Source organism: Xenopus tropicalis, chromosome 2 (assembly GCF_000004195.4).
Source record: "Xenopus tropicalis strain Nigerian chromosome 2, UCB_Xtro_10.0, whole genome shotgun sequence".
Classification (NCBI taxonomy): domain Eukaryota; kingdom Metazoa; phylum Chordata; class Amphibia; order Anura; family Pipidae; genus Xenopus; species Xenopus tropicalis.
Window position 1 is genome coordinate 24,569,829 of NC_030678.2, and position 13,090 is coordinate 24,582,918.

Genomic DNA, 13,090 nt, shown 5'->3' on the forward strand with positions numbered 1-13,090 from the left:
GAACCTCTAATGTATTAAATGTTGCAAAACAACAAGTCCAAATATTGACAGAATTTTAATAATATATAATAATAATATAATAGCTTTTTTCAGACCAGTAATATCACAAAATAGTGTTTGTCATCAAGTCTTTGGCACTTAAGTTACTGTGAAACTAGTAATCCCAGTCTGTCTATAAAAAGATGTGGTCTGACCTCAGCTGTCAGTGCTGTGACTGACAAAGGGCAAAAAATCAGTTTCAGCCAAATTTGCATCTCAAGGTTTGAATAAACTGGACAAATGGAATAATCATTTTAGTTCTGTCATGTAACAGATAATGAAATTATCAATAAAAAAAGGAGTGTACACAGTGGGCCAGATTCATTAAAGTACGAATTCCGAGTAAGATTTGTGAAAATTCACATTAAATACGAAAGTTTCTGATGTGCGTTAATTTTGCAAAAAGTTGCGTCATACTTGGACAACATTTTGTGGTACGATACGAAAGTTACACAATTTTCATATCCGAACTATTGTAAACGGCGCGAAAACCTTTCTGACTTTTTTTTTTTATCACATTTATATTCAAATTTTTTTTCTTATTAACAATGTTTTTCATTATATCTAGATGTATCTCAAATATTGAATGTGTCTGTATGTATTGAGACATACAGTCACAGGAAGAGAGCATAAAGAGGGAAGGAAGTGAAATAGGAAAAGAAGGGAAGAGAACAGGGGAAATCTTTCTGACTTTGATCCTTTTGTGCATGATTTTGGAAGCCTCCCATAGGAATCAATGGCACTCTGCAGCTCCAACCTGGCCCAAGGAAAGTCTCCCATAGGGCTCAATGGCACTCTGCAGCTCCAACCTGGCCCAAGGAAAGTCTCCCATAGGGCTCAATGGCACTCTGCAGCTCCAACCCGGCCCAAGGAAAGTCTCCCATAGGGCTCAATGGCACTCTGCAGCTCCAACCCGGCCCAAGGAAAGTCTCCCATAGGGCTCAATGGCACTCTGCAGCTCCAACCCGGCCCAAGGAAAGCCTCCTATAGGGCTCAATGGCACTCTGCAGCTCCAACCTGGCCCAAGGAAAGTCTCCCATAGGGCTCAATGGCACTCTGCAGCTCCAACCCGGCCCAAGGAAAGTCTCCCATAGGGCTCAATGGCACTCTGCAGCTCCAACCCGGCCCAAGGAAAGCCTCCTATAGGGCTCAATGGCACTCTGCAGCTCCAACCTGGCCCAAGGAAAGTCTCCCATAGGGCTCAATGGCACTCTGCAGCTCCAACCCGGCCCAAGGAAAGTCTCCCATAGGGCTCAATGGCACTCTGCAGCTCCAACCCGGCCCAAGGAAAGTCTCCCATAGGGCTCAATGGCACTCTGCAGCTCCAACCTGGCCCAAGGAAAGTCTCCCATAGGGCTCAATGGCACTCTGCAGCTCCAACCCGGCCCAAGGAAAGTCTCCCATAGGACTCAATGGCACTCTGCAGCTCCAACCTGGCCCAAGGAAAGTCACGATACCGAAGCTTGAATGAATCCAAAATTTTCGTACTCGTTGTGACAAATACGCACAAATTGTCGCAAAGTACGAAAAAGTTGCGAAAGTTAACGAAAATGTCGTACTTTAATGAATGTACCCCAGTGTGTATAGCTAATCGCAGGCAATAAAGGGACCTTGATTACTGTAAGAGGGCCCAGTTTGCAACCCTCCAGCATTTGGCTCAGGATCCGACTAAATTCAAGGCACATTTTGAAAGATCAGAAAATCTGATTTGTTCAGGCATGGATTTGTGGCAAATTTGCACGTTTTGCCACTGCTGGATTTTTTTCAGGAAACGGGCGACAAAATTCGCCGCAGAAAAATTTCCTGCGCGTCAAAAAGAATTGCCTTGCTCGTCAAACGTATTGTCGCGCATCGAAAGAATTGTCTCTCTCATCAAAACAATTGTCTTACGTCAAAAAGAATTGTCGCGCGTCAGATGTATTGTCGCACGTCAAACGTATTGCTGTGTGTATATTGTCCCCATTTCGCAATTTTTTTGCCGTTGCGGAAATCTTTTGAAATATTTATGATTTTTTTGGCGAAGCAAAAGGGGACAGATTCACTCATAACTATTCTGTACCCTTCAAATCATAAGTCTTTAACAAGGAAATGCAATAAGTCTTACATTTACCTACATTTAGGGGCACATTTACTAACCCACGAACGGGCTGAATGCGTCCAATTGCGTTTTTTTCGTAATGATCGGTATTTTGCGATTTTTCGGAAAATTGTCGGGACTTTTTCGTAGCCATTCCGAAAGTTGCGCAAAATCTGCCGATTTTTCCGTAGCGTTAAAACTTTTAACGCTACGAAAAAAATCGCCAGATTTTGCGCAACTTTCGGAATGGCAACGAAAAAGTCGCGTTTTTTCGCGCAAGTCGTAATGGCTACGAAAAACTTACGTTTTTTCGCGCAAATCGTATTGGTAAGGAAAAAGTCCCGACAATTTCCGAAAAGTCGTAAAGGCGCCAAAAAAATCGCAAAAAATACGAAAAAGTCGCAAAATGTTCGTTTTCCAATCGGAATTTTTCCAATTCGGATTTGGATTTGTGGGTTAGTAAATGTGCCTCTTAGTAACACATTTAAAAAAAATCTGATTGGTTGATAATAGCTGGCCAATCAATAGTACCCGGCGATATGTTGCTATGGGTTATTAGGCAACTTAGTTCAAAATCTCTTATAGTCTTATTTGTATTCTGTAACCGCTATTTGTTAAATTATTCTAAATACCTTTGTCCGTAATAAATTAATATAAACTGCTGTGTAACTCGCTTGAACTATATAAATAAATAATGATTATAATAACAACTGTTGCACATATTTTCCCCTAACGGCTGCCAATTTAATCATGAGCTGTGACTCAGCAGAACCCCGACAAGAAGAAGAATAGCCTGGGGCAGACAGGAGACGCTATAAATATAGCCATATAGTGATCGCACAGCCGAATAGGACACTGAGCTGACTGATAGGCGGAAGCGAACGTCAATCACCCTGCCAAGTACAACGTATCGCTGCAGCTGGACACGTGACCGCGCCGGCCTATTATACAAGCGCTGAAGTTGGCTAACTTGTCAGACAGAATCCTCTGGTGTGACGGAAAGCCTAGAACCGGTGTCGATTGGTTTGGGCTGCTGAGGAAGATGGCTACGGAAGTGGAGGAGGTGGAGGTACCGGAGCTGAAGGTGCTGTTGGGTCAGGACTCGTACCTTAAGCCGTACGAGAAAGACTTCCGCAGAAGGTAAGGGCTATAGCACAGGTGCGCAGGGTTTGTGCAACTGTGACGTTTGTGCTGCGCTGTGGCTCCGCCTCTCACTCTTCCCTGGTCCTTCATTCATTCAGTAGAGACTAGCGGATTAGTGGGAGAGAAGCTCCAGCCCGGTGTTTCCGTGACGTTTAGATCTATTCCCAGGGGGATGAGACGCGGCATGCAGGGTACTGGCCCGGGAACCCCTGGGGTCACATGGGCTCATTGAGGAGAATAGATACAAGCATAAAGGACGTCTTATTGGCTGATTGCAGCGTAATATAGTGAATAATGTGCCCCTATTTTAGAATAAAAGTATATCAGGATGTACTGAGCCGTTACCTGATTATATTAAAGTACTAAAGGCCAAACCATAGAACTCCCAGGTGACTTGTAATATCCTTACAGCAGGGGGTGCCTTATTTAATCTGATATACAAGATTTAGTGAGTCCTGTGACAGACATGACATCACTAAGCCTTGATTAGAATTGATGACATCACTAAGTGCTGTTTATGGGATATAATTTACAGAATATTTGTGACTTTCAGCTGCACTACTACACTCCTGGTGTGAGTTGTAGTTTAACAGAAGCTGCAGTTTGGAAGTTCCTGATGTAGGAGTAGTAGTTTCCCTTGCTCTATGCTAAAATACTATTATATGTTATTTCAGGCATGACCAGGAGAGCACTTTGACTTTAAAAATTGTCGCACAAACACAGCTGCCCAGTGCTACATTTTGGCTGACCTTTCTACTCGCTGCCTGTCTGAAACCTGCATTCTTTGTGGGGCCAAAATGCAGCCAGCAGGCTATAAGGAATAGGGGTCTGTGCTGAAGGAGAAATAGAAACTATTTGCTTAAAGATTCTGTATCTGCAGGGTTAATAACTTGCATAAGGTGCAGGTTTAATGTGATCCACTGCTTGGAAACACAATAGTAAGTTGATTTTGTTCTGCCCTGCAGGTATCCACCCATTGAGGTGGACACCAGCACTAAGGAAACTATGGGGCCCGATTCACAAAAGGTCGTTGACAATTAACGCATAGTTTTATGCGTTAAAAAATGATCGTTAATTACGTAAGGATTCATCAAAGTCATTTTGCATGCGTTGCTACTCATATCGCATTTGCAAAAATCTCAATTATCGCAAAGCGTTATGTCCATCGCATTGCAATAATTATCTAATGGAAATAATACTAATGCATAATTCACAGACATTTTAAGCGTTAAAAGCGTGAAATATTGTGATAATTAGTGCTAATATTGACATGTACTGAGAGTGGGCATTACTAAAAAAAAAAACCATTGCAGTTCGTGAGCGTTTGTGAAGACAAGATGGAGTTTGCAGTCGGATTTTTGTTGGATTGGGAAGAAGAGAATCAAGTGTGTGCCCGCCCTAGAGTGATGCATCCTCGAGTTTTCAGGGAACCTGTTGTTTTCAGAAAGTAACTGTTACGTGCGTAATAGCGTGCGCTAATATAGCGTTCTACGAAATGACGTATACATTTATTGCTTGGTTTAAAATATCTCTTAAAAATGTCATCGCAACATAAATAACGACAATAAAATTGCTTCTTAATTCAGACAAGTGTCCTTTTTGTGAATCGATAGTTAATTCTCCAAATACTTGAAGTGATAATATTTTTAATGCATGCTAAAAATAACACATTTTTTTCACCTTTTGTGAATCCGCCCCAGTGGTGTTTTAAACTAATTTTTGCAGTGTCTGCCCCCAAAGCACAGATTCAGAGGGCACAAAAAATCTTACATTGCCTCGTGTTGAATATTGAATCAGATTCAGAGTAGAGCAATCATTAAGCAATTTTTTTTTTTTTTTTATAAAGGAAAATGCTTATTCATTCAAGTGAGTTGTGTCGATTTTGAACGTTTGATTGCAAAAGCATGGCATTTCGGTCACTAACTCACAGCAGCCCCCTTCCCCCTTTTAGTTGAGTAATAAAAACGTTATGATACATTAGACATTTAGAGCACATTTACTAACACAAGGTGTATTGTTGTTGTGCCGTTTTTTGCGTTTTAGTTCTTGGGGCTGCATAACTAAGGGGCACGGGAGTAGCACAAACTTCTGGGCACACAACCACACATGAGCATTATGCTGTATATTAGCTTGACTACTATCGTCACAGCAAGGTATAAAGAAAGAAAGCTTAATCTAAGCAACGTTGCAATATTAAAGTAAATTTTTCTAAAATTATTTGAAAATGGTACTTGTTTGTCCCATTCTGTTCTCTGGTTCTGACTCTGGAATCAGATTAGCAGAAGACTCCAGGTCTGCTAATCAGCTGGTTTCTGTTACTTTGTTTCAGGAGTCAAAACCAGCAAGTCGGAGCAGACACTGATCTCAGTAAGGTTACAATTTGGACAGCACCTCACCCGTCTTTCTATTTGGCTTATCCAGCTCTGCTCTCCCCTCTAATGATGTGCCTCTGTGTTTTTCTTTCCCCTTAAGCAAATTTCTTTCTTTATAAAGGTTACCCATTCCCTATCATAGGCAACCTCTGGCAGACTTTCCCCAAGACAGCAAATGCATGCAGTGACTGGTCATCTGCCTTCCTCTGTTTCTCTTGTAAATCTATAGAAATCTGGATGTAAATTTTAGCACCAAAACGAATTATCCTCAAGAGTTTTGAACATAGTTTCTTGAGTAACAATTTTCTGGAGAGTCTATTTTCAGGAGCTATTCTTGTACAGGTATGGACCCCTCATCCAGAAACCCATTATCCAGAAAGTTCTGAATTACGGAAAGACAATCTCCCATAGACTCCATTTAAATCAAACAATTCACGTTTTTAATTTTTCTCTGTAATAATAAAACCATACCTGGTACCTTGTACTTTTTGTATCCCAAATAAGAGAAATCCTTTTTGGAGCCAAAACCCTCTTTGGGTTTAATTACTACTTAAATTGTTTTAGTAGACTTAAGGTAGGAGATCCGAATTATGGAAAGACCCCTTATCCGAAAAACCCCAGGTCCCGAGCATTCTGGATAATGGGTCCCATACCTGTATACTATTTTACATACGTCGGCTATTATTTGGAAAAACTTGGGGCTGTGGTTTTTCCAGTTGAGTTTCTCTTTTTTTTTTTTTTCGTGTGTAATTTGGAGCACCATGCCTTACGGTTTCTAAAAGACATTGAAACATTTGAATACCCAATATAGGTTTTACACCGTCAAGCACAAGATATGGTTTTATTCTAGGCTTGTTAATGTGCAGTATAGTAAAACTTAAAAGTTTAGGTGAAGACTTCCAAAACAGCACAATTTTTTTTTTTCCAGCAGTCCGTGGAATAAGGTTACCCTCCCTGGGTATTTGCACTTTAATTGCAGAGCTACACATTGGGGTTGACAGCACCCTTCATTGCGTGTGTAAGGTCCAGACTGTGGCTGCTGGCTGAAAAGCCAGAACCAGCTTGGTTTTGATGTAATTCAGGTGGAGAAAGAGTGGGGTCTATGCTATTAGCCGACCATTTAAAAACTTGGGGTGGAGGTTTAGTTGCTTTTTAAAAATATTAATTTCTGTGCTGGAATATAGCATTATTAATCACTACTTGCAATTTGCAGCAGGGATAAACAATACAAAGGGTCCAGCTCTGCTTCTGCTGAACTATAGAACCCCTACAGAGCAGAATGGTATTGAATTGAGCAGAGCTGCCATATGCAGAATTGACTTAACACTTTTCTAAGTCAGTCAGAAAAGTGCTTAATAATTGGTTGAGAAAATATCGAACTGTTGGATATCCTAGGGAGATTTGCATCTTGATATTCGATAATTCTGTCCTCCTACTAATTTCTTATGTAATAGCTCAGACATGTTTTTCCTACATTCATAAGTTTACCTTTGTGTTAATTATAAACTATAGTGTTGTAACAGTCTGTTTTTTGCTATCCAGTGTTGGTAAAAATAATAGTAAAATATGAGCATTCAGCGTTCTCTTCGTTCAGAGATCAGTCATTTTATATTTAGTGGCACACCATATAGTGGATGGTGAGAACTCACAGCCTGGAATCTTTATACACCTACTTATTATTATATCGGTGTAAAATATATTCCTGCAACAAAGAATTATTTTTAGGTAAGCCGATCAAGTCTCCCCCTAGATTGGTATTGTCCACCACACATCAGTTTATGTTGGTGCTCCCTTATATCTAAACTGTGAATGCAAAGGAGAAGAATAAGTCATGGCTTTGATGTCCGAATTACCATGGCTCATGTATTGGCACCACTAAGCTACAGCAGTTGTTGAGCATAGCATTAGGGGCAGCAGTATACCTTCCGTAAACATAAATATGACCTGAACGGTAGATGTATTTTTTTTTCCCTAGGTTATGTCTAACCCCTCGGTTTTTAATCTGTAGATTTAAGAAGTTGAATTGGAGAAATGAATTAGATGGCATTTCTCTGTGCAGCACACAAAGCTATCTCCTGTTACTCTCATTACAACATTACGGGCTTAAAACATACCACAATTTTATTGTTTTTTTTTTTTTCAATTTAACACTTTGTTGTGCCTATTTTCAGTTTGGCATAACGGTTATCTAGTGCGCATGTCACGTTTCTCCGCGCCTCTGCGTGCATTTAGTCGCGCCTTCGTGTGTGTGTGTGGTGCGCCAGTTTGTGCCTTTTTGTGTGCCAAGTGGGAACCGCGGTGACCCGGTAGCTAACCGTCCGCGGCCCGGCGGTTGGGGACCCCTGGTTTAAATGACAGACCAGAAAAAGAACAGTAGAGTATTTGATGGTAATGGAGATTAATAAAAAAAAAAAAATATGTACCCTTTTATCACCAGCCCTGCAGCCAATTGCAAATTCCCTCCGAATATAGATGTCTATATTATACTCTAATTCTTATTTTTCCAAAAGAAGTCCTTTTATCATGACTCATCTCACTCTTACTCTTGGCTGTGCAGCCCAGAAATAGATATTATTTTGGGATTTTTTGCATAAATTTGATGCCATATCTGCATTTCATGGGGTTAGTTACTCAAGACTTGCACTGCTTGCTTGTGTGGCCAAAGTAGATCTTCTTATATAACATTTAAGAATGATCTTAAATCATAAGTGATTATTAGTTATTTATCAAATAACACATTATCAAATATCAAGTAAAAGAGCACTAAGGGGAACAAAATTGCGTCCCTTATTTACGGAGCACTTAAAGCAGAGGAGTTGAATGCAACCCGAATCCAGTACAAGGGTTAGTGCTATGGGCACAACACAGCCTTATATCTTACCCCAGCCATAGTCATGAGGCCTTTGTGGGTTTTCCCACATACGCACCTGTTCCACCAGTCATAAATATTGTATTTGTGTTTGATAGAGAGGGGCAATACCTGGGCATGTGCATACTAAGAGTGGGAGAGTGAAAATCAGTTGGAAAGTGAAAGTCTGTGCCAGAAGTCCAAATTATTGTGCCCTCTGTGCTACAAGGACCCCCTGCAATGGCTGTTCCTTGCTATGAAGCCGTCCTTCCTAGCTGATCAATGCCTAACAACATAGGGTGGGAAAGGACTAGAGCCATGGAGAGCGTAAATTAATCTTGCTTTTTTTGCTTCATTGCTTGGAAGTAACCACTCTGTGGTTTGATTACCTTACTCGGATAGTTGGACGATTATTTTCTAAATAAAAAGTTTCAAAATCAGTTTTTATTTGTTTTCAAGTAGCAGCCCAGTAAAGCCAGATCATTGTCTGTCTTAGTTGTGCAAATGTGATAAATTTGCTTAGCCCATGTTGGGAAAGCTTCCTAAGCGTTACAAAGTTGCAGAGCAACTGGCAACTGGAACAATTGATAGGTTAGGTCGTGTAAAATGTATCAACTAATGTATAAGATTTTAACAGTTTATAAAGGTCAGCATTCTGGTTTACTGAGAGGCAAAAGAATAAAATTATTTTTTAAAGAACTGTGTAGTATTTGTTTTGTGACCGAAACTGTCCTATTAAAGGGGTAGTTTGCCTTTAAGTTAACTTTTAGTATGTTATAAAATAGTCCGTTGTAAGCAACTTTTCAACTGGTCTTCATTTATTTATTTTTTTATAGTTTTTGAATGATTTTTTTATTCTGACTTTCCAACTTTAAGATGGGGGTCACTGACCCCAGCAGCCAAAAAAAACTATTGTTTTTTTAAGGATACCATTTTATTATTGTTTTTCTATTCTGGTTCTCCTATAAATGTATCAGTTTCTCATTTAAACCACTTCCTGGTTGCTGAAGTCATTTGAGCCCTAGCAACCATATAAGTGCTGAAATTCCAAACTAGAGAGTTTCAGAAAAAAAAAAAGACCAATTGCAAATTGTCTCAAAATATTACTCTCTGCATCATACTAAAGGTGAACAACCTCTTTAAATTTCTCTATGTCTGAAAATGAGAAATAGAGGAGAGAAAATTATTTCCTAAATATGTTTTGAAAGTTAGAGCAGGCTAATTTATTGTAAATGGAGATTCTCATGGTATTAATGTTGGGTAATGTAGGAAAATATCATCTGTCTATTTCATATATTTGTTTTTTTGTAAAACGGCAAACATATCATTGCTTTAGTTATTATAACAACTTGATGTGGATGTTTACTGTTATTACTGTACATGTTCACACATTTGACAGTATAGGTTGCAAAGAGCTCAATTTAAGAATTCTGATTTAAATGACATATACATATATATATTGGCTTTTTGGAATCTAACAATGTGACCTTTTGCATGGCAGCAAATAGTGTTGCAGAGCTTAAGCATTTATCATTTTGTTAGGCCGTGCCATACATATAGAAGTATCTCTGCTCTAACTTTTTAATGCTATGTTTGCTCTTAGGCAGTCAATAAGAATTGCCATTTGACAAAGGTCATAGTCTTGGCTGTAACATGTTAGTCTCCTTGCGAGAATGTTGGATGACAAAATAGGTTTGTAACGGTTCCACAATTATTGTCTTCTTTCATGTTTCCCAACCCTAATAATTATTATTGACCCCTGTCAAGACAAACAACTTAACATATTCCATTTATAAATGACCTTGCAAGCAGCAGTAAGTTTGTTGCTTAAAATTAGATACAAAGCAGCTTGCAAGGCATTTGACACTTAGACCCACTGATTTGCTGTGGAGTTTAACTAGCCATGATGTTTAAAGGCCATTAGCACTTTTAAAGGCTATACAGGAACCTGTGACATTATGAAATGTTTAATTAGTTATGGGTAAGGTCGGCGATGTTGCAATGTACTTTTACTGGTTTAATATCGATATAATACCAACTTGTTTGCATGCCTGCAAGTATATAGACTATAAAGAACTATCATATTAGCAGTGACCATGAGCAAATATCATTAGAGCTGGCAAACTAGAACTAGATCCAAATGTATTTGTGTTACTTTTTATTCCTTAACTGGCTGGTTGCTAAGATAAACAAGACTCTAGCAACCAGAGCTGCTGAAATTCCAAACTGGAGAGATAGTGACCAAAAAGCAAATAACTGAAAAGACACAAGATGACAACCAGTTGCAAATTGTCTCGGCATATCAATGACTGCGCCATACTAAAAGTTAATTTAAAGGTGAACAACAATGTTTAGGGGCCTTCTGAATCTGAGAGGTAGGGGCCATGTCTGAAAGCTAACCCTTGGAATTGTACACTATATGGAGGAGGTCCATAAATGGATGTCCTTATAGCATATCTTTGTATTAGGAGCTGATTCTTCCTTAGTAAACGGACCCCTTACTTTTAGCTCTGTATTAAGCTGCTCCTGTACATGAACCTTTGTAATTATAATCTTCTTATTCAGATTCTTTATTCTTGTAAGATGGCATAAAGGGAATACCTGTAATTTGTACTGAGTGCATATAAAATGGCTTATACTGAGTACGGCAGTTGGCAATAATATGGGGCATTGTTTTAAAATGATACACCATGCAATATTTTATTCTTCCTTTCTCTCTTGTTAATCAGTGCGGCACTTTATCAGCGTTTTTTCCAGTCACGTTTCTGTCCATGTCTCTGCTACATGCTCTTCTGATTACCTTGGAAAAGGGCAATGCTGTAACTGTTCAACTGACCTTTCAGTTTATTTTCTCTTGTGTAATATGAAACATGAGCTAACAGCCCTCGTCTGCTGCTCGCCTTAATATTCCCACTTTTTCCTCTCAAATTAAGATCTGTATTACTGTAAAATGTCTAGAAGGTCTATATAATTTCTTTGCTTGAAAGAATGAAATTTTAAATGTATGTTCATTGCCCGGTGCTTTGTTTTCTTTAATTTATGACTGTTTGTTTTTTATGTTGACAGTTTTTGGGGTGGCAACTTACAACAGGACTTTTCAGTTTAATGTTTTGATGGAATCTAGTGTACTGGAGATTCTTTAGCCTTTTGTTTTAAAGGGCAATAGTATGTTGCAGTATGCCCCATTGCATTAAGGAATCCTCCTTGCTTTTGGGCAAATTTATTTTATAAAAGTTAAGTGCCATACAGTACTAGTGGCCCATAACTTTGTGACCCACTGCAGTCCTCTAATTTTAATTATAACATAAGTGCTGTGGCTGCTATTGCCTTGTGTAAAGTAGTTATTTGAATAATCAGTACTGCCTTAGACAAGCCCCTCTCCTATCCAGCATGTCAATCCGCTTTACAGTCTGTGCACTGTTCTAATCGAATAGGAGGGGGTATCCATTGGCTGCCTCCCTAGGCACAGACCCTTGGGTAAATATATTTAGAAAAAAAGGCACGCCTTTTGACAGCCTTGTTTGGCTATTGTTGAATGTAGCTGTTTTTACTGTAAAATTCTGTTGACAAGACTCTAGGAAGAAACACATTTAGGAGGATTTTTTTTAAAGGAGAAGGAAAGGTAAAAACTAAGTAAGCTTTAACGGAAAGGTCTATGTAAATACAGCCATAAGCACTCGCAGAAACGCTGCACTGAGTCCTCTATCAAAGGAAAGAGGGTTTCTTGTCCTTTTTTTTTTGTTTTTTTCCATCCTGTGCCAGAGTCTGCACAGCTCTCTTCTCTCCTGCTCCCCCTCCCCACCCCATAGGAATGTGTGGCCTGAGCCATTCACCATTCAGCAGGCTTCTGATCATCTGAATGGGAGAAATATGGGGAGACTTAAGGGCACTATTGAGAGAAATGAAGATATGCCTGCAGCTTGAGATTAACTCTTTATTAGCATTTCCTTCTACTTTAAAGTATGCAGTAAGGTGTTTTTAATTGAGTCTATTATATATTGGTAAATATCATCTTGGCTGACTTTTCTTGTGTGTGTATAACTTACAAAAGGACAGATCTATGTATTTTTACCATAAGTTGAATTACATAGTAGTGTTAGAATCCATATATGCGCTGGCATATATCATATGATCAAATCAAAACTGATAACTGCATGATGGTCTGTTGTGGGTTTTGGAACCATTAAACAATGTAGTCAGCAGAGACATGACCCACGGAGTGTAAGCTACAATGTGTAGGCTGTAGAGTCTTGTAAAGAACACAGCACTTAATGAGCAGAATGTGCAATCACAAGGGACACAACGGTCACGGTCTTTGTCGGTTGGTACTGACCCAGGGAACCTCCAGCCTCTAAGGACTTTATCATTGTGCTCAAACTGATTAGAGAGACTGACCTGGGGCCCTTGGACTAAGTAGGACAGAGCATGTAGCATACAGGGAGGATTTTCACTCCACTGCAGTATATTCTGTGTGAAATGGTTTATTAAGTTTGTAGTTTTTCAGTGATGGCCACAATAATGTTTCACTATGGAGTTTATTGTGTAGCTTTGTTGGACAAAAGTTGTTGCTGGCAGGGGCATTCCATTCTCATACAAAATGCAGCAGCCAGA

The 13,090-nt window shown here is 39.4% G+C and overlaps 1 protein-coding gene across 1 annotated transcript in view; it reads left to right on the forward strand.

Moving 5' to 3' along the window:
• Positions 1-3,034: 3,034 nt before the first annotated feature.
• Positions 3,035-13,090, forward strand: part of gbe1 (glucan (1,4-alpha-), branching enzyme 1) — a 49,549-nt gene continuing 39,493 nt past the window's right edge. Inside the window, exon 1 of the mRNA XM_012957959.3 lies at positions 3,035-3,256. Within this exon, the coding sequence (XP_012813413.2) occupies positions 3,159-3,256 (98 nt within the window). The 5' untranslated portion in view covers positions 3,035-3,158. The remainder of the gene's footprint in view (positions 3,257-13,090) is intronic.